The sequence below is a fragment of the Diabrotica undecimpunctata genome, chromosome 2 (genome assembly GCF_040954645.1).
Source record: "Diabrotica undecimpunctata isolate CICGRU chromosome 2, icDiaUnde3, whole genome shotgun sequence".
NCBI classification, from domain to species: domain Eukaryota; kingdom Metazoa; phylum Arthropoda; class Insecta; order Coleoptera; family Chrysomelidae; genus Diabrotica; species Diabrotica undecimpunctata.
In genome coordinates, this window is record NC_092804.1 from 174,467,917 (window position 1) to 174,490,661 (window position 22,745).

Sequence of the window (22,745 nt, forward strand, 5' to 3'; positions counted from 1 at the left end):
CTTATTATCAATACTTCCCTGACAGAATGCTTCAAAATGACAACTACAAGCTATACTGGGACCGCACTGTGCTTACAGACTAACCAATAGCGCATAATAGACCGGATCTCATACTAGTTAATAAACTTACTAGGCAAACAACCCTTATGATGTGGCGATATCCAACACCAATAATTTACCTGTTAAATACAACGAAAAGATGGCCAAGTACAGAGATCTAGAAATACAAATTAGGAGACAATGGAGAATGGAAAGTACCCAGACACTACCTATTACTCTATAACACGATAAGATATTAATATATATAACAATAATACGATAACACGGAAAGAGTCCCACCAGAGCTCAATCTTTTTAATACCGTAGGTATCTGGGATGAGTGAATTTTCCCCTTAGAGGGATGTGAACCGTATGGCTAAATCTGAAATAATAATAATGTTTATTACCACCAGCTGCTCTTAACACCAATGCTGGATGGATCGAAGATATGGCGCACAACTGCCAATACTACGTTACTGCTCAATCCGAATTCTTCACTGCTGAAGAAGTTTTAAATATTATCAAAGATCTTCATAACTGGAAATCTCCTTACCAGACGGCGTTCAGAACTTCTGGCTTAAGAAGTTCTGGAGTATTCATGAGTGCTTATCAGCATTAATTAATCACAGTATTTCTAATCCGCAGGAAATACCATCTTTCCTAACCCAGGGAACAACTTATTTAATACCAAAAGATCAAAATTCTACCCAAATTCAACCAAGTATGGCCCGATTACTTGTCTTCCAACTCTGTATAAATTGGTCACATTCTGTGTAGCCCGGCGTATCTACCAACACTGTGCTATAAACAGTATCATAGAGTCTCAACAGAAAGGGTGCGCTAAGGGTTTTATGGGCTGCAAAGAACAACATCCAATATCTTACTGGGGGCTGCCAGGCATTTGCTGCAACTGAATATAATGAAAGGCACTGGTCTTCGTTATCTTGTTGTTATATTGTTGTATGATATTGTAAAAATTAGAAACTAATAAACGAGTAGAAAAACAAATTAATATTCTCTATGTAAAATAAGAACCATTTTTATTAATAGAATAAATTCGGGTATAATCATCGCTTTGTAAAGAAACATTATTTGCATTGTAAAAATTCCAATATCTAAATCTTTGGCTCGGTTCGTCATTAGATCTCTGTGGCAAATTCGTAGACATATAGTTTCCCCAGAAATGTGAGTAGTTTTCTTCGTAATTGAGTGTAACATTAACTTTGTTGTAATCTTCTGAATAGTACCTAAAAGAAAAACGGTAAATATGTAGACAATAGTCAGATGGCAAATGGCAAATCTAATGTTCTGTTACGATAAATATATGATTCATATTAATCTGTAAACATATTATTTCTAATTCTATTCTATTCTAGTAATTTCGCCGCTCAGCTGATAAATCTGTTTGCCAACCTAAATTTTCGAGAGGGTCGCCGTCCGAATTCGAAGGGATTCTCGATTAACTGTATTTTATATTTAACCCTGAACTGGTGATATCTCTACCCTACCAAATATTGGTGATATCTCAAGGTTACGGTTATCTATCGCCAGGGTCGTTTAGGAATGCCTCGTTCAAGCAGTTTTATGAGAGCTGTTGCAAGAAGAGCGTCGTGTGAATTATTATTTTACTTTTATTTCGTGTTAAATATTTGCTGGGGTACGTGAAGGCACCACATCACCGTAAGTGTATTTTTTTATTTTGTAGATAATTATGTAATTACTGTTTTTTGTAGAAAAATGGCTAGTGAGTCATCAAAAAAAGTATCCTATACCGATTCCAACTTTAGGGAGACTTTTATTAAGTGGTTTAGCGATTTAGATAGCGATACAGAAGAGGAAACAAATATTGTAGCAGAATTATACGACTCTAATTCCGAAACAGAACAAAGCGAAGGAATCAATGATGAGGATACACCGATGATGGAGCAGTCTTCTTCTGAGAGTAGTGAAGAAGAACACGCAACTAATGAAAGAAGAGCCTTTTATGGGAGGAACAGATACAAATGGACAAGGAAACCTGCTCAGAGAACTCATACAAAAACTCCTGCTGCCAATCTAGTCAGGCAACTTGCTAGTCATAAAGGTAGTGCGAGGGCTTTAGGAAATCCAACACCACTAACTCTTTGGCAGTGTATCTTTACAGACGATGTTCTTTTTGAAATAATGAGAAGGACAAATGAAAAACTGTCACTTGCAAGAATAAAATACAAGGACCAACAAAAAACTGAATTAGTTGATGTTGACATGGTAGAACTAAAAGCGTTCTTTGGCATTTTGTTTTTTTCATCCATTTTTAAATTGAACCACGAAGATCTTGATAGTCTTTATGCCACAGACGGAACTGGAAGGTACATTCTTCGGTGTACAATTTCACAAAAAAGGGTTCAAGTTTTGTTGGCATGTTTGAGATTCGACAGTACTGATAGTTGAAAAGAAAGAGAGGAGACAGATAAGACAGCAGCAATATCATGGATTTTCAGTAGAATTGTTGAAAACTCTAAAGAAAACTAGTGCTTGAATGATTTGATGAAATTATTAGAAAAAAAGTTAAATTACGTTGGAACGCTAAAAAATAATAAAAGGGAGATACCTATTAAATTACTGCGTCAAAAAATATAGCTGAAAACTTATCCGTATAAAACACTTTTCAAACTATGTTTCAAAAAAGAATAAGGCAGTTATAATGATTTCATCATCAGGCTACTGATGCTGACACTGTAAAAGAAGAAATAATTTCCTTTTAACTCCACTAAAGGTGGGGTTGATAGTCTGGACCAAAAATGTGCTACTTTTTCGACAAGCAGACGAACTCGAAGGTCGCCGATGGCGATTTTTTTGCAGCTCCCGAACATTTCTTTGGTGAATTCATATGTTTTATATACATGCACAAAAAATAGTGAAAACAAATCCAGATTTCAGTTTATCAAAGATCTTGCATTTTCCCTCGTAAAACCTCAACTTTTTAGAAGAATCGAGAACACACGGGTGTCACGAGAACTCCGAATTTTCATAGGAAAAAATCTTGCAAATTCCGTTGCATTGCTATGGATAAAAACATTTTAAACAAAAGGAAACGCTGTGGAAAGTGTCCCAGGTCAAAAGACAAGAAAACTATATTCTCTTGTAAATTTTGTAATACGCCAATATGTGCGGAATGTACAGAAAAAATATGCAAGGATTGTTGTGAACAATAAATTTGGTCCAATAAATCAAGTGTAATTTCTTAATAAATATTATTTTTTAGAATTGTTTTTAACTTTTTTTACAAGAGTATACTTTCATTGTTTAATTTTTTAAATTAAACTGTTAAAATTTTCAACAAATTTGTGTTAGTTACTAATAAAGTATATGTTTGTCAAAATAAAGGGTTTTATTCAGAATGTGTTATATAATCATGTAATAATCAAGTTAGCTCTTTAAAATGTAATTTTATTTTTTGTATTTGTGTTTATGTTTTGTATTTTTCTGTTTTTGTATTTGTAGTTTAAAGTAATATGTAAATGCACAATATGTAATTAATTATTCAATTTATAAAAAAATAATCCGATAAACATTACCTATTTTAAAAATGGGGTCCGCTAACGCTAATGCACCACGTCACCAAGTATGCAACATATTATGCACCTCACCAGTAAAGGGTTAAGGAGGGAATTTTGTTGAAAACAGTTAGTTCTAGTCTGAAGATAATATCGCGTTGAGTTTTTAAAATGTAACGCGCGTATTGTAATAAATGTAAATAAATTATATAATTATTAGTGTGAAATAAATTAGTTATATTGTACAAATAAAGACTTTAAATAAACTCAGTGTTAGAACATGTTTATAATAAATAAAGACAATAAATTAGATTAATAAAAATACTACAGTTCACTAAAATAGACAGTAAGATAAATAAAATTATATCAAAGAGAAAAAACAAACGTAGAAAAAGAAGCATCGTAAGATAAAAATAGTCGTCATAAATGAAACACAAAAGAAACTTCGAGCAACTAAAAAAATTAAACAATGATATACAGTGCAGTGTTGAGCGATTTAAGGGTTGTCACTCCCGAAAGTAGGTACTTTTTAAAAAGGCCCTTTAAAAAGTACAAGTATCAGAGTAACAGCAGGTTATTTAATTAAATTAGAACTGACTAAAATAGAAATTTACAGTATTTATAAGAAATTAATTGATTTAATTATTTCTTCTCCACCCACCGAAGAAGTTTTGTGAGGGATGAACAAAACTCTGTGTACTGTTTCTGAGAACTCATGGCTTTGGTCAGGGATGTCTTCTGCTGTGGTTGGATTCTGCTCATCATTTCTTTTTTCAGTTTGGGTAGCTTGAGAAAACAAAGAAACAAAAGGAGTGTCCATATGTAGCTGTGGTCCATTTGAGTTGGGAGGATGGACTGGAACCTTTCTTCTTCCTGCGTTACCTTGTGTAGTTCGTCTAAAGGAATTCTGTCCAATTTTAGGGGTTTTGCTATTAGTTGTTTCTTTGGAATAGTGGTAGTCTTGACTTTTGGTAATGTTAGTGGTTCTTCTTTAATTGTTGTTTTGGAAATCGTGTAAACTTCATTATTGGTTCGTAGTTCACATCCTGGCGGTAACTCAATTAGATAGGTCCCTTCGATTACTTCTATTTTAGTGGTGGTGCAATATTGAAAAAGGTCTGAGTTGTAGACTAGGTATGGACTAAGTGAAATGATTATTGTGTGATTATTAGTTGGGAGTGAGTATAATTGGAAGTACGTAAACGACTTGGAGTGAAGGATAGGAAATGTAAAACAAGAGTGTGATTCGTGTAATACCCATCAATGTCTATGATTTCATAGTATTTGGTTAAGTCTTCTTCTTGAATATAAGGAATATGTGATGCAGCGTGGAGTTCAAGCATCTTTTGCAGGGTCCATTTTATTTCTTCAGGTTTGATGGGACCGTTGTGTAAAGTTTTGATTCTTGCAAATGTAATTGTTGTTTGTAGATCATCCAGTATAATTGTTTGTAAATTTAAATTTATCTGGTCAAAGATATTTCGAACTTGCATATAATGATTAAAATTGAAAACGAATTGGTTCATCTCTAAGTTAATTTTATTTGTCTCTTCAGCTATGATTTTTTGATTGTGTGTAAGTAATAAAATTGTTTGGTTTAAAGTTGTCAATATTCTCTTATTGAGACTGAGTTGGCTATTGATGTTGGTAATAATATTCTGTTGGTTATTTTCAAGTGATTTAATGGCAACGTTGTATCTTTCAGCATCTACTGGATCTAGATTACCAGAAATATATTTTATTTTTCTTCTTCTTCTTGTGGTGCCTATCCGTTAGGGATGTTGGCTACTAGCATGGCAATTCTAACTTTATTAACCCCAGCTCGAAATAGTCCTGAAGTGGTCAAGGAAAACCATTTTCGTAAGTTCTGGAGCCAAGATATTCTTCTACCTTCCTAGTCCCCTCTTACCGTAGACCTTTCCCTGTAATATAAGTTGCAGCAGGTTATATCTCTGATCGTTTCGCATTACATGTCCAAGATATTCTAGCTTGCGCTGTTTCACTGTGGATATAATTTCACATGTTTTATCCATCCGACGTAGAACCTCAATGTTTGTTATTCTGTCCACCCAGGAGATCCTCAGTATCCGTCTATAACACCACATCTCAAACGCCTAGAGTTTTCCCATGGATGCCTCGGTTAGTGTCCATGATTCAACCCCATAGAGCAGCACTGTAAACACGTAGCATCTCAATAAACGGATTTTCGTTTTTAAGGATAGGTCATGGCTCTTAAATATCTTCTAGGTATATTTAAGATATTTTATTACACTTCCCAATCCGTTTATAAGTCCTATTTTGCTTCTGGATATTGGATATATTGTGTCTAGTTGCTCTTTTGCTGTACGGAGAAAGTGTACAGTTTTATCAAAGTTTTGAAGGCTGTCAAAATATTGTTGACTGAGTCCATTTTCTATTGCTCTGTTGGTAGTAATATACTGAGATTCTATGGATTCAATCTCTTCTGCGATGGGTTTTAGATGGAAATAGTGGATAAAGTCATGAGTGCTGGTCTGAAAAAGTTTGGACAAGAATTGATTTTATTGACCCGTATACAGAACTAATTTCTCTGACTCTTCCTTTAATTTTGTTCATAATTCCTCGGGTAAGCATATGATTGAAAATTTTCGGTTTTTGTATGATACCAGAAATAGTTTAGAAGCATGGAAATAACATCAATAAAATTGTGAAGTTCATTTGGATTGCCGTCGTACTCTGGTACGATAGAAAGATTTTTATTAACATCAAAATGGGTGCCATATTAGAATTATTTGAACTGGATGCGGGTGTAATAATTGCACAAGGTATTTCAAACGAATTTTGGGACTTCAAAATATGATTGTTTTCAACTAAATGTAAATTTGGTTTGATATTTTCACTAGATTCTAAATCGCTTATTCTAAAGCATGATACTTACGAAATGATATTAGAATTAGAAATTAGATGAAATTTGCTTACAGGTATAGGATGATGCTTGGATGCATTCTTTTTTGGTCCAAGTTTATTTTCTTGTTTAAGTTTCTTTTCGGCTTTCTTCATAAATATTTTTCTGTGCCAATTTGCATGGAATCCGTGGGTTAAACGGCTGCAGTTTTTTCTGGATTTTGGTTCGGTAGTGGGTAAACGTTTGAAAACGACGAGGATCTTCTGAATACTTTACCACTAATCCACTGAATGCGCCACTTAAGGATTATCACTCCCGAAGGTACTTTTTAAAAAGGCCATTTTAAAAGTACAACTAACAGAGTAACAGCACTTTATTTAATTAAATTACAACTGACTTTAAAATAGAAATTTATAGTATTTATAAGAAATTAATTGATGGCAACCTGTCTGCAATATGTGTCGAAACTGCTGCTCGGCTGGACTATTAAACTGCAATACCGCTTACAATCGGGGTTAATGTATCGTAATTAGCGCGTTACGTGAAAACATTGTATTCACGACGCGACGGGTAACGAGAGTGACCTTCTTGAGCTTGAACGTGATCAGGCGTGAACGTGAGCGTTTTAGTGTGAGCGTGATTAGATTGTGGCGGTTTATGTTACGGGAGTAATCTTATTCCATTCCATTCATTTGCTTAGGTTTAAATCTGCGATAGGTTGTAAGTCATTCTTTATTGCCGCGTTGTCAGAATGAAATCAAAATCAGGAAATTGAATTCAGTAGGTAAAGGTTCTCAGCCATTTTTACGTGAATAAAAGCTATGTATGGTGACTAAATTTATTTATAGATTCAAGAACAAAGATTGCAGTGGTTTGGTCATGTAGAAATGAAAACTATGTAAGACGAAGGATCTTCCATCAAGCTCTGTTAGAGCTTGATGGAAGAAGAGGAAAACCGAAGAAAAGATTAAAGGACTGTGTAGCAGATTACTTGAGAGAGAAAGGTTTAGGTGAAGAGGACCTGATGGACAAAAGAAGGAAGAAAATGAAGAAACAAAAAGAAGAATGATGACTACATTCATTCTAATTTCACATTCTTTAAAGGTGCAAAATTTGTTACAAAGAAGAGAACCCACAACTGATAACGGTCCTAATCCCAATCGCAGCAACAATTTATGAGACCATCTGCAACAAATATGACATTCAATACTTCAACGACATTATCAAATGTTCAGGATCACGTTATTCATACAATTATTAAATAAAAGGAAAGCCTAGTTTAAAAATTTAAAAGCACTTCATAATAGAATACTATTTTCGATTATTATGGTGATATAGTAATGGCCAGCTAGGAAGAATCAACAGTAGTAATGCCATATTTGTAACCAAATCTCGTACATAGTACATTTTTTATGCACTGTGGTGTCGTGTAGTTATCGATGTCAACATCGTTTCGGTAGGTACACACACATCGAATTTGCACACACACACACACACACACACACACACACACACACACACACACACACACACACATACACACACACACACACACACACACACACACACACACACACACACACACACATACACACAGTGATCAATCCTGCCCCTAAGAAACATGTGTATACCATTTTAAGAGGTACGAAAACGATCATCTGCTCTGGTTCTTCCTAGCTATCGTATATTGTACTAACCTGCAATTTTCTAAATCGTTTGTGTAATAATAAGGGTGCTTGTATTCTGGTCGGTTAACGAAATTACTAGATATTAAATTAGCTGTTGTTTGACTTAACTCTGCACTTAGAATATTGACAAATCTTGACATTTCCATCGGTCTTTCTTCCTGCAACGTTTGTGTTAAAGCCAATATATAATTCCTGGCTAGTCGAAGAGTTTCTATTTTTGACAGTTTTTGAGGTATGGAGTTATTATCGGAATGGGTCAATCGAATTGGCATATAACTGTAATCAAAATATGTAGTCAATAAAAGACTATAAAATGTGTTATTGCTATTTTTAGTACCTTTCACGTGTGATTTATCCTTAAAACGACAACCACATTCAACAAAAGCCAGGAAAAACTTTTACTCTCGATATCAATATCAAACTCCAATTTTATATGTATGTAACTTTAAAATATAAATGATGCATCCTCGATATGTTATTTATTTACTTATAGTGATATTTTTCGTTTACAATTTATTTGCTATAAGACTTGAGATGAATCTGAGATCGATGAATAAATCTGAGATCAGTTTTTCCTGTTTTTTTCTCATGGTTTAGAAATAATATCATATCCCCAAATTAAAGCTAATTTTATATAATTAAATAAACTATCCTTCAATAAAGTCGTCCTAAACATTAAGAATATTGAATCTACTATAAATTCAAGTTGTAATTAATTCCCATTAAATATAATGAATAATATAAAAATGCTTCAAGAGCTTTAGATAGCTTTAGAACAATGCCAGTACAATTCCTCGTCTTTAATAAGCTGATATCTTAAATATTTTTAAATGTAAATCCATTTACCATATAAATGAGTTTAATCACATGTGTTGATGAATTTTTTACGCTCTTTAGCATTTAAACTCTTCGATTTAAGCAGTTTTCTAATTATTGTATAATCATTTGTGAGGAAACACTGGTTGCATACCTTTTTAAAAGGCGTCAAAAGACATAGCAATCTTCTCAACACAATAAAAATTATATCGTTAAAATTCAAATTGTATGTATTCTCGTAAATTCGAGATTTGCAGATAAAATGAAACTGCCAAACGAGTTGCAGTTGCGCAGCTACTTGTGCATAAGAGGTGTAGCAAAAAGATTTATTCATCCCTTCGGCAGACGAAAGAATACTGTGTCGAACATGAAAATGGCAAACATATCGCTTCCTACGATTCCAGTACAGAAAATTATTACCTTAGACTTAGACAACTGTCCGTCTATCCGTTTGGTATCTACAATAGTAATAATGGCACTGCAACATTTTATTTATACCACCAGGGAATTGCTGGAAAGGGAAGTAATGAAGTTTGCTGTTTCTTAAAGAAGTATGTTGACGAGAATATTCCAGCTAATATAGATGAGTTGTACTTATACAATGACAACTGTACAGAACAAAATAAAAATCACACAATAATTAGGTTTTTAATGTAACTTACAGATAGTGGAAAATTCAAAACAGTTGTCTATAGACTTCCAATAAGGGGTAACTCCTATGTGACAGGGTCTTCTGCCTTGTAAAATGAAACCTAAGTAAACATGATAGATTCTACACTATGAAAGATATATCAGAAATAATCTTTTCATCTACAAAACAGGGGAAGTTTACTGTGGATTTAGTGAAAAAGGCAAATGTTTCGGACTTTCAAAGTTGGCGGTTCAAATTTTACAAGAAAAATACTGTTTCAGAAGAAAGTAAAATTGAGAAAAACAAAAAAAGAAATGTTTATTATTTCTTGCTAACACGACTTTACTTGCGAAAGATTTAAAAAAGGAGTGTTTATTGTATATGATTCTATAGGTGAATTTCTTAAGAAAACCTTCAATTTATTATCCAACCCACTGTATATTGCTGAGCCATCTCCCTTCTCCTCATTAGAAAAAAAAACTCATGAATCAAAGGTACCAATTCATCAAGAGAAAATTAATGACCTGAAGAAACTTTTACCGTACATCCCTCAAGAAGACGAGATATTTTACAATGTGCTTGCTCAATGGCCTACGGTTGCAAGCAAAAAATGAGAAAAATGTACGCAATCGCAATTAATTTTATCTAATTGAATTGTCTTAGTACTGTTTTAATAAAGTAATATTAATTATAAATAAACACAGCCTAAATTCATCCATCAATCAAAACTTTCCCAGTAAAACAAGACTTTTGTTTATGAAACGCCTTTTGTCAAATATTTTTAATAATAAAAAAAATATAATAATAATAAAAGGTGTAACTAACTAAACTAAAGGTGTAACTAAGAGGTGTAAGGTATCATTCGAAAAATCAGAAAAGTATAAAATGATTTTTCATAAAACTAGATAGTTTTTTGTTGTTTCCCAAAATTTACATTTTGTGATAAGAGGCCTTTCGTAAATAAGCAATTCTAGATTGTAAGTTTTCATTATTCAATGTACTAATTACTAAATATCTCAAAATGTTACCTCCTAAGCCTGTCTAAAGCGGCATTTAACCCGTGCATCCGATTCCGCTCTCTTGCGTTTGCTTTCGACCTTCTCAACTTTATTTTGTACACTCTTTTATGCTCTTTTTTTGTCGATCTCCCTTCCATCTTGAGCACTTTGGCATATTTTTCAGCAATGCAACTATTAAGAGTATTTGCGTTCGGGGAGTCCTATATATAATTTTCCGGGATTATCTGATTTTCAACACAGCGGCGTCCAAAAAGTTTACTCTAGGTGATAAGGAGGCCACGCATTGTGAAATTTTAGGAATCGTCTGATATATATATATATATATATATATATATATATATATGTATATATATATATATGTATATATATATATATATATATATATATATATATATATATATATATATATATATATATATATATATATATATATATATATATATATATATATATATATATATATATATATATATATATATATATATATGCTCGGATAAATTTCCGCGGTCAGATGAATGAAAATTACTTAGATCTCGGGAAAAACCGCGTTAAGAAATTATTTCTCGACGTTTCGGCACCCATTTTGGAGCCATTACCAAAAGTGATATGGTTCGGTTCGAGTTCGGGGTCTCAATCTGCCTACTCTCCTCACTCGAGACGCACCAGTATCGTGTTCTATATTGCAAGAACTGTCTCTCGGCACTGAGGTCTCAATCTGCCTACTCCTCAGTGTCGAGTGACAACCGGTCTTACCCTCTGTGGTTGCTTTTATACTCGCTGTATGCGCGGGAACGGTATGCGCTGACGTGGTCTGAACTGACGTGGCCTGAGCGGTGTGGGCGGGAGGTCGCTGAAGCAGGGGTCGCCATGTTGCCGGTAATCGTTTCGCGTCATCGCGCGTGTTCAAGCTGTTAGGCCGTTTTTCGATTTCTATAGCTTAACGAATGATTCTCGATTTAAAGGAGCGATGGTTTTTGCTTTTTCGAAATCTATTTTGTGGCCTGTTTGAAAACATATTTAATTATATCTTGTAATCTTCCGCTATACTGCTGCGTACATACTGCTGAATCATTCTATATTCTCCAAGCTACAAACTTACAAATGTATGTTTATCGAGAAACACGAAATTAGACATTTAAGGCTGCAATATCTGATGAAAATAAAGGAAGCAAGAGATGCAAATAAATTTATAGTGTTTACTGACGAAACTTATTTACTAACGAGCCATATTGCAAAAAACAATTGGTGTGATACCAGTAATAATGGACTTAAAAAACCAGTGTCAAAAGGACAACATTTAATTATTGTTGGGACAGGAAATGAACAACACGAAAAAACAAAATCTTAATTCGCTGACTTAGAATCGACTATACAAGACTAAACTTTTAACTTATAAACATTTAATGACTTTCTAAGATCCACCTACTGCCTCTAGGAACATACAAAAAGTGGGTACATATTGTGTATAATAAACTACATACTGATTGGAATTATTACTGTCATTAATTATTACTGGAGAAAAAGGGTTTCATAATGTACCGGAAATTTAGGAAAAGTTGAGAGGAAATGGGAGTAACGAGTATTGAAATGTTAAGGTGAAGGATAATCTGTAGAATATCTATTGTTAGTTTCACCACAAATACGATGTCACGGATTTTGCCAAGACTAATGTGTCGTTAATTATTTTTTCTGTTAACAATCTCGGAATATTATTTGTTATGTCTCTCATTTTCACTGCGACAATTAACCTAGATTTTTCTAATAATATTTTGTACGCTGCATCCCTCTTTGCTTTGTTATGATAATCTTTGGATTTAACGCGCCAAAGACATGGCTGATTTTGGTATTCTTGAATAAACTCTTCCAATAATTCACGGTTAACCTTTTTGAGATCACTAGTCGCGACGAAAATTACTCAAATGCTACCTCACAAAGCAACACAACGGACGCCAACTTGTTCAAGCTTGAAAATCTTGGGTACACACGTACCGTTTTGCTTGCGCAAGTGCGCTTAATTCAAGCATGGATAATTAAGATCCTTTCAATCCTCAAGCCGCTTGTACAATCATAAAGCTTGCACCACATTTCCCTACAGACACTCAAGTATGCTTGTATAAAAAGAATTGAACAAGCATGCTGGACAAGCTTGCATGTGTGTCTGTAGCCGCCTTCAACAAAATGACTTATTATTACTAAATATCTCAGCTTTATCATCATCACCGGTGCTATATTCCTAAAGTAGATCCATTAACACCATTTTGTCTTGCCAATTTTTCTAGCTCCCTCATCTACAATATTTTTTCATTTAAGTTTTTGTGTATCTCGATTTCTATTTCCATAATAACATAAATATTCGCCTGGGAGGTTTGTTTTCTAGTGACTGTAGTAGATGTTCTACTTATCGTCATTGTATAACCGTCCATGAGATTATGCTTGAACGCTCCTAAGGCTGTATACTGTCCAATTCTTTTGAGTTCGGAGAGTCGAAAGGCAGAAAAGCTCATAAAAATATGACGCAGTTCACTACGATTGTCATACAAGTCCTTATTTTCGTTGAGATTATCGATTTACGGTGGGATCGGTTCTTTCCAGTAGACCAGATCTTTGATTTTGGAACCCGAATTTTTTTATAGACAACTTACGTACTCGGCATTGTAATTGGTAGAGCAGTTTCTATGTTGGGATCTATTGAGACTCAACTCTTAGCTTGGGGATTTGTCTTGTCGGTTATATGAAACCTCTGGTATACATTCAAAAAAATAAAACTTTTAAACCACTCACACTGTAATAACCAAAATAACAAAAAATGTTGTTTGTTCAGGGCATATTTATAAAATTTTCGTGTATTACAGGTTGCATAATAAACAGGAAAAAATTTACAAATAATCAAGAATTTTTATTTAATATAGTGCATAATGTTTTTCCACTCTAATTTAAAATCGTGTAAAATGTTTGGCGCTTTAGATTTCATTGTCAATCTAACATTTAGTTATTATAATTTTGATGAAAGTATAAAAATACACACGGCAAATTTCGTTTGTTGATTTTTATTACTAGGAAAGTTCTAAAATCAATATGAATTAGTATAAAGACAAAATATTGGTGTCTTACTGGTGATGACTTATTTAAAAAAATCTGTATACAGTCTGTCCCAAACCCTTCTTTCAGTGCGTCACTAATTTTGACGTCATATAAGATTTTAAGAATGTCGAGAATTATTTCATGACATTTTAGTTAAATCTGACAGTTGAAGGATCGTAATCGGCTAAATGTGAAAAGGTTATTTTTTGAAAATGTGGAGTAAAGACTTTAAGAATTCAAAATTTTTTTTTAATTTACATATTTGAGGTCCCGTCCTGTATAAAAAATTTTATTGCGCATTATATTGGAACGGCAGTTTGTCATAATTCCTATTCTATACATTCCAAGGAAAGTGCTTACTTAGCTAAGATTTATTTATGTATTTATTATTATTTGTTATAAACACTATGGCTAAAATGTATAGTATTTAAACTACTAATATGAATATTTTTTAGAATAATTTAAAACTTACTTCACGAACGGCAGAAACTGGTAATAAAGTTGTTACAGCCTCTTTTTCTAATTGAAAATAATTTAATAATTTTAATATTAGTCTTTGTTCATTCTCGGTATATCTCGGCATATTTAAAATATTTTTATGACAATAAATACAAAATTAAATTTTTACTGTAAAATGTCTGAAAATACTAACCTGGAATGACAATTATCATTTTATCAGTTGACATTGTCAAAGTACTGTCACTATCGAGACCTTCTGCGTCAAATTATATTTATGCGCATCATTGATTGGATATCTATTTAGCGTATTCTAAACTCCAACCAATTACCTATAAATATATCCGTAAATAGAATTCGCTTTAATATGCAAATACCCGTGAACGATATATAATTTTTTAAGTTCTATGTATAATAATCAAAGACTCACGTTTTTTTTTCTGTCACTTCTAGCTTTATGCGTTAGAGAGAATTCGATCAACTGTGACGCACTGAAAGAAGGGTTTGGGATGAACTATACCTAAATATTATAACTAGTTACCTATTGTACTAGGAAGCTTTTAGGTGTTGTTGACAACTCACCTGATAGAAGATTTGTCATTAAAGAAGGCTGTTTATGAAGTCCAGAACGTCAGCATCACAGGTGTCTGCAGTTCCTTGTTTAAAGTTAATATACCACCTGTTGACTATTGTTTCGGATCGAGCAGGGCCAGAATAATACTCATCAAGCCGTTACTGTACAATATGTTTCATAATAAATTTTCCCACCAGAAGGAAATATTGTATTACCTGAAGCTGAATTTTTTTACCATTTTACAAAGTAAGAAAAGTGCGTCATTTAAATAACTTCAACTAGTAAACTAGTATTTAGATTCAGCCTAAATTTTAGCCAGCCAATTTGTAGGATGGTTTATTTTGCAGTATATATCTCATAACATTACCAACTCCAGTTTGATTTGATTTTTAACCTCCAATTTTTAAATGGAGCGCTACTGGTTCATGAGGGATTATCTATATTGTTTACCTTTTGATTTACCACTTGATGGGCTATTTCCCGATAGCGGTGTTGTTTATCTACCTGCCATATGCCGTTACATTACAATATGCTACAGTATACAGCCTATATTGGAATTAATTATATGGGATTATGAATAGGAGTGAAGTTTAATTATCTTGAGGAGATAAGAGATATGCCATATGGTTGTTTTGTCTCCCTTATTTGGTGATATTACTTTTAATCATTTCGATATAAGCGAAGTTCTCACCCAGTAATTAAAATCGAGCCAGATTCAAGTAACGAATGATTTTAAAAAATAAGTTATATTTTTTTCATCTTTTCGTCAAAGCCTACGTAAATCATTCTCAATTTCTGGATCTATCTTAAGAGCTTCTTTATATTATCGTTAGAACTGTTGTAAGATCTTCGTATAGACAAGATAGGTTTCTGGTTTTTTTCTAAATGTTTAGAGTTAAGGAGATAAAAACGACTTTTGACATGGTACATGCATTTTAGTGTGTCCGGCCGTCATTCTGAACTCTTCTAATTATTTCGACAAAATGTTCGAACTCCAAACTCCGAACTCTAGAAAAAACGACCAATTCTATCATAAATAAGTTTACTCTACCTCCAGATATCAAAAAATCTCATCATCAGCCCATAGTCGTCCACTGCTGAACATGGGCCTCCTCGAAAAACCTATATTCAGATCTATCTTGCGCTGCTGCAATCCAGGTGGTACAAAACCCCTTTATGTCGTCAGTCCATCTTGTGGGTGGTCTTCCTGGGTTTCGTCTATCCGCTCTCGGTCTCCACTCCAAGATTTTTTTGGTCCACCTATTATCCTTCATTCTAACGACGTGTCCTGCCCACCTCCATTTAATTTTGGCTATGTGTTTTATATCTTCTACACCACGTTTTCTACGGATTTCTTCGTTTCTTACCCTATCTCGCAACGTTATGCCTAACAATGATCTTTCCATTCTACGTTGCGTCACTTGTAGTTTTCGTGTAGATGTCCTTGTTAGGGTAAGTGTCTCTGCGTCATATGTAAGGACAGGCAGGACACACTGATTAAAGGCTTTTCTTTTTAAGCTGATAGGTATATCACCTATAAAAATATCACGCAGTCTTCCATATCTCTTATACCCAGAGAAAAATTATCCCGAATTCCAAAGATATACGGCCTTCCAAAAATCGATACACCCAATGTTCACCTGGACCCATCGTCAGTACATACAACTGCCCCACTCAGAAATTGGCAAAACATCTCGCTTTATCCTTACAACCATTAGCCGAAAACACCTCGTCCTTTGTCAAAAAGTCTTTTCATTTCGTTGATCTTTTGAAAAACATTTTTATTTCACTCTCAGATATACTAGTTAGTTTTGACATTGTTCTTTTACTCACCAATATTCCCATCGATGAAACCATTTCCATCTTGGACCCTAAACATCAAGTCCCCCAAGACACATTATCTCTTATAAAACACTGCATGTCTAATACATACTTTTCATTCCAAAATAATTTCTATCATCAAATCAAAGGTGCCCCAATGGGATTTTCCCTCTCTCCCGTAATAGCTGATATCTACATGGAACATTTCGAAACGACAGCCCTGTCCTCATCAAATCTCAAACCCACCTGCTGGTTACGGTACGTTGATGACACCTTTGTCATTTGGTCCCATGGTAAAGACACATTAGATATCTTCCTCTCCCATCAGAATGGAATACATCCCAGTATTAAATTCACGATGGATTTTGAGTATGTGTCGCACTGGGGGAACGTATCTATATTGCAACAGTCCGTCTATTTGTATTATATGTCTATGCATATAGGCGTCATTTTGAAGAGAAAGGTTGGGACAGAGTTAGTGACGTATGTCAGCATTGTCGTACTGTCAATCAACACCAAAAATATTCGGAAATAGAATTATAATCCATAAAAGGGTATGGAATTTATTTAAAAAATTAATGGATATTAACAAATGTGTAGTTGAGTTTGAGTGGTTTTAGAAAAGGACGCTGCTTCACGGATTAGAAGGATGGACGCTAAAGCAACAACTATAAAAAATTAGCGCCACATACTGAGAATACTTTGGTCGGAAAGAGTGACCAATACAGAGGTATTGGGACGAATGGGTAAATATATGGAATTGTTTGCAATTTTTAAGAAGAAAAGTGTCATACCTGACTATGTGTTCCGGAATGATAGTACATCCTACTACAACTTATAGTGGGAAGCAAGGTTGAAAGTAAGTTAGGTAGAAAGAAAAAATCATCACAAAAAAATGGGAGTAAATACCAGAAGCTGCAACCTTAATACTTTAGAAACGAATCAGCTAAGAAGACGGCACATAAAGAAAAGAAATTGTCCACTTGTAATTTTGTTCTTAATGACTTAAGAACTTATATTCAAAAATTATTTGCTAAATCTAAAATGACACTAAGAACCAATATTTTTATCAAATTGGGAGCTCCAAAATTCAGTTTGGTTATCTATAAATATTCAGACCCAACACTGACCTTTTTATGGACAAAAAATGAAACTAACAACAATATTATACAGTAATATATTATATTTTATATAGTTTACAAAATATTAGATACAGCAATTATCTGTCAATCCAAATCACATCTGCAAATGAAGTGTTTAAGGTAAGTTTTTTCTTGCAAATTTATAATAAAGTTTAATATTACCACCAATTGAACAGTAGATCGACAAATAGGATCTGTTTAACTCAGAAAACTTCTTGTGGCACTTATCCATTCCGGATGTTCTTCAGGTCACGTCAACTAGCTTATTTTTAGGTGATGAATGAAAAGTACTACGAAACTAGTACTAGATTGGAACGCACTCTTTTAGGCTAAAATATTAAATTTAATAAATGTACTTGCAGATTTTTCTCTGAAAGATTTTTAGAAACTGCCATGGGAGTGTATTTTACGATAACTGTTGTATATGGTGTTGCATATGTTTATTATAGGTATAGTTAGGATGTTTGGTTACTATATTATTTTAAGTTGGCAACAAATGACAAGAGACAGACTCAAGTGCGTCACTTGATATTAACATAAGAACTTGATGCAAGGAATAAGATGTATTACTACTATCTGGGACATTTTACACGTTGAGATAAATACCAATTGATATAATTTACTGTGCAAGGAATTCGCTTGTAGTTCAAATTTTCAGTTTATTTCTTTCAAAGAAACATAGGGCACATTTATTATGTTAAAATCTGACCAATCACAAGCCAGTAGTTCATAATTGGTTAGTAAAAAGGACTTAACAGTTGTACTTCTATGAGTAAAGAAATAAGACGAAATCAGTGTTCTTGCTGTTCTTATTAAAAAATAAAAAAATATTGTGAGTCCTACTACCTAACACTTTATTGCACAATGCTATTTGGATTGTTTTCAATAATATACAGTTAGTTCAAAAAATATTCTATACGATTCTAATAGAAAAGTAAAAATGTAATCGTTACTTTCTGACTAAGTAAACACACAGCCAATTCGAAATAATTTAGAAGTATTTACATTTATTACAAAAATTTGATGATCTTTTTAATTACACAAATAGTAAAAGGATGTAGACATATTTCTTAAGTCGAATAGAAGTTTTGAATTTGAGCAATGTTGAGCAACAATTTGAGCATAATTGGATTTACTAATGTTCCATATTATCATCAACTTACTGCACAATAATTAACGTTGTGTAATATACCTAGAAGCTTATAAAAGGTTGCTCCTTAATAAAAACGTGTTTCTGGATTCAGACGGTGTCGAAAACAAAGTTGGTAACCCGGTCGACAGAGGTGCTGATAATCAATTTTTGGGCAGTTTATATACAAACTTTTGGTAGTTGTTGTGAGATGAAGCTGTCGTCGAGTGAACTGGTATTTTTTATTTGTAGGATCGAGTCCCGCATTCAACAATTTTTTTATTTCTTTTTTTAATATCATGAACCCGAACGATGCAAATTGACAATCGAAATGTAAAGGTATACAGTAAGAGTCAAGATTAAATTGCATGTGAGTGGCAGTACTAAAAAAAAGAAAATTAATCGAAGGGGCACGAAAACCAACTATAAAAACATCAAGAATCAGTGTATATCAGAGTGATCTATATTCACATACATCAGCTTCAACATGTATCGAATCAAAAAGTATAATGGGAACAACCAAAGTGAAAATATTGAATTCTTAAACGAGGAATACTTTTGAATTAAATACGTAGAGACCAGTAAGTAGAAAACGAACAAAAGGATGGTGCTATTTGAAGATTAGAGCAGTAACATGTAGGATGCGTATTTCCGTGATGATTGCTAACCTTCTTAGAGGAGATGGCACATAAAGAAGATGAATAATAATAAACTCTAGAAATCTATATTATAATAGACATCTTTTTGATAGTGGCTCTACACCCCTATTACGGAAAATTAGAAATCTGTATCACTTGGCACATGATACAAAGAATAACGTGCGCGTGTTCCAATCATCGATGTTCTTACGGAGAATACTCAAAATCACTCTCATTGTGACGTCATGGCCTTGGCACACATTGACGTACTGCAGGTGTTGAAGTGTTCTTGATTGTTCATGCTATTTTCTATAAAATACATAACGTCAAAATGAGACACAATAACCTACAAAAACTTAAATTTCCACAATTTTGCGGAATGTAGCTTTTATACAACAAATAAAACCAACAAGTGCACAAATTTCCGATGCAAAATAAAATAAACAGTTAAAAGACGTTACACAGAACTTTAGATCTAATATTTTGGATAACCCTGTAATAATTTTGATTAAACGCTAAAATTTTGAGACTAGATTTTTACATTTTTTATGTCGATTTGTTTGTATAGCCTCAAATTATTAAATTAAAAATTAATTTTTCAACAAACCAACACAAAAAACTTTTATTATAAAATAACTAACGTAAAAATATTTTTATTAAGTAAAATAAACGAAAAAATATTTATCAACCTCGTTTTTTGTTGTTTTGCTTAATAAGGGGGGCATATAATCAATATCAGAAAAAAAATATTGTGGCACGATATGAATATTTAATGTCTATAAATATGCTATATAGTGGATATAATCTCCACGTGGCTTATAAAATAGATTCCAAACTGAAAATTCAAAAACTATGCTCTCATTTCTTTTCTAAAACCATTGTTGTTCTGAGAAGCCATTGAAATCTATAAACGTCCCGACTGATTTAACAAAATAACATGTAATAACGTGTAAACATGGAACTTCGTCATAAATGGTCACTTTTACTAAATCAGTCAAGGCAGAATGATCTTCCATTGTTCCAACAGTTACGTTGATGATGTAAATCAGAGATTCAAAAAATTGAAACTCTTATAGACAAAGACCTGACAATCAAGTCATAGAGAAAATTAAAAGCTCTAAAACCAAAACTGACGCTTGTATGATTATATTATTTTTAGTTCTAAGTTTCATTTTACTAACAGTGAAAATATTTAACCTGTTATATTAAATTTTAATAATATTTGAAGAAATTTGAGTATATGCCCCTCTGTCTTATATATTATCTTAGTTTTCAAATAGTTCAGCAACTTTACTATGCGTTTTACTATCTGGTGCTCCATAGTCTATAACTACACCTTCACTGTTTGGTTGTAAAGCATCCGAGTCGATTTGTAGTTTGGCTTCCACTGGAGCTGCAACTAAACTACCATGAGGTCCTTTTATCATGTGAACCACGTTCATTCCTAAAAAATTAATTTACTGTACATACTAGTTTTAAATTTAGGTTAAGTTAACTTAGGTTAGGTATTTTACCAATAAAATAAGGTTAGGTTTCATTTTAATGAATTATTCACAGATAACTGATGCAAGTATCAGAGGATAGAACAATGAAAGAGTTGTATGAGGCAAATTCACACTTATACATAAGGGGAAATTGGAATTTCAGAATACAGGGCCAAAATGTATGGGATGGGAGAAAGAACCAAGGAAGAGAAATGGAGAGATCATCACCATCATCCAGCATTCTGCATCCAAAGTTGAACATAAACGACTTGCATCTGTACGGTATTTGCGGAAACAAGTGTAATGTTTAGAATTGTCTTTAAATTTGTTTCCTGTAAACGAATATTTGGATAGCATTGAAATAAAAGAAGCTGTAGCATAGAGAGAAAATGGAATCCAAGCTAGTTTCATTCTTCTGTTGATTTCTGGAAGTAAGTAAGCCAGATTTATGTATTAATTGTCCCAAGTATACATACTCGTCTACTGTCTCAAGTGTAGTGTTGTTTATTATTACAACTTGGACATCCACTAGCTCGTTGTACATGGTTTTTATTTTTGTCAAGTTCATTTTTAGGACAACTTCATTCTTCTTCTTTAAGTGCAATCTCCCGATCGGAAGGTGGATATCATCATCACTATCTTTACTCTATCTACTGCTGCTCTGAAAAGTTCTATAGAACTGCATTTAAACCAGTCCCTTAAATTCTTCAACCATGACACTCTCCTTCTTCCTATACTCCTTCCTCCTCTTATCTTTCTCTGTATTATCAGCATTAGCAGTTCATATCGCTGTCCCCTCATTACGTGTCCCAGATATTGTAACTTTCTTATTTTTATTGTGTTTATTATTTAGCATTCTTTGCCCATTTCTCGCAATACTTTCGTGTTAGTTTTCTTCTGTGTCCATGCTATTCTAAGCATCCTCCTGTAACACCACATTTCAAAGGACTGTAATTTATTTATGTGTTCTTGTTTTAATGTCCAGTTTTCAAGTCCATATTGCAGTATCGAAAACACGTAGCATCTCAGTGCTCTTACTCTCAGTTCTAATCTAAGGTCTTTGTTGCAGAGAATTGTTTTCATTTTTACGAACACATTTCTTGCTATTTCTATCCTGGCTCTTATTTCGGTTGTTTGATCATTATTGTCTGAAATCCAGGTTCCTAGGTATTTGTATTTATCAACCCTTTCTATCGGTACATTTCCCAAACGTATGTTTGTTGGTATATTTGTTTTCTTTGTTATTATTATGTTTTTATATATTTATATTGTTTATATTCATTTTTAGTCCATATTTTTCACAGAAACTGTTAGTTTTGTTTAGCAGTAATTGGAGTTGTTCAGCAGAGCTTGCCATAATCAAGGTGTCATCTGCATATCTTATGTTGTTAATACATCTTCCGTTAATTATTATTCCTTCACTTTGAGATAATAATGCTTCTTCAAAAATGGCTTCACTATATACATTAAATAGTAATGGGGACATAATACAGCCCTGCCTAACTCCTCTCCTGATTTCAATTTCTGGACTGGGTTCGTTATCTATTACGATTTGTGCTCTTTGATTCCAGTAGAGGTTTGTTATAATTCGTAAGTCCCTATGGTCTATGTTTTTTGTCTTTAGAATTTGGACTAATTTTTTATGTCTTACTTTGTCAAATGCTTTTTCAGAATCAACGTAACAAACATGCACATTAACATTCATATCCATGCATCTTTGAGCTAACACATTAAAAGCAAATAACGCTTCTCTGGTTCCTAGTTCGTTTCTGAACCCAAACTGACTATCATTTATTCCTTCTTCCAG

The 22,745-nt window shown here is 33.3% G+C and overlaps 2 protein-coding genes across 3 annotated transcripts in view; both read right to left on the reverse strand.

The window, feature by feature from the left end:
* Window positions 1–1,057: 1,057 nt before the first annotated feature.
* LOC140433584 (uncharacterized) lies at window positions 1,058–10,781 on the reverse strand. The gene is made up of 3 exons (XM_072521564.1): window positions 10,623–10,781; window positions 8,157–8,423; window positions 1,058–1,286 (listed from the first exon to the last, which is right to left on the reverse strand). The coding sequence occupies exons 1-3, from the start codon at window positions 10,748–10,750 to the stop codon at window positions 1,058–1,060; spliced, it is 624 nt and encodes a 207-aa protein (XP_072377665.1). The 5' UTR covers window positions 10,751–10,781.
* Window positions 10,782–17,706: 6,925 nt separating this feature from the next.
* The window catches only part of LOC140435258 (uncharacterized), a 150,080-nt gene continuing 145,041 nt past the window's right edge, over window positions 17,707–22,745 (reverse strand). For both annotated transcript variants that reach the window (XM_072524074.1, XM_072524075.1), the window contains one exon: window positions 17,707–20,898. In XM_072524074.1, the coding sequence (XP_072380175.1) occupies window positions 20,720–20,898 (179 nt within the window). In that variant the 3' untranslated portion in view covers window positions 17,707–20,719. The remainder of the gene's footprint in view (window positions 20,899–22,745) is intronic.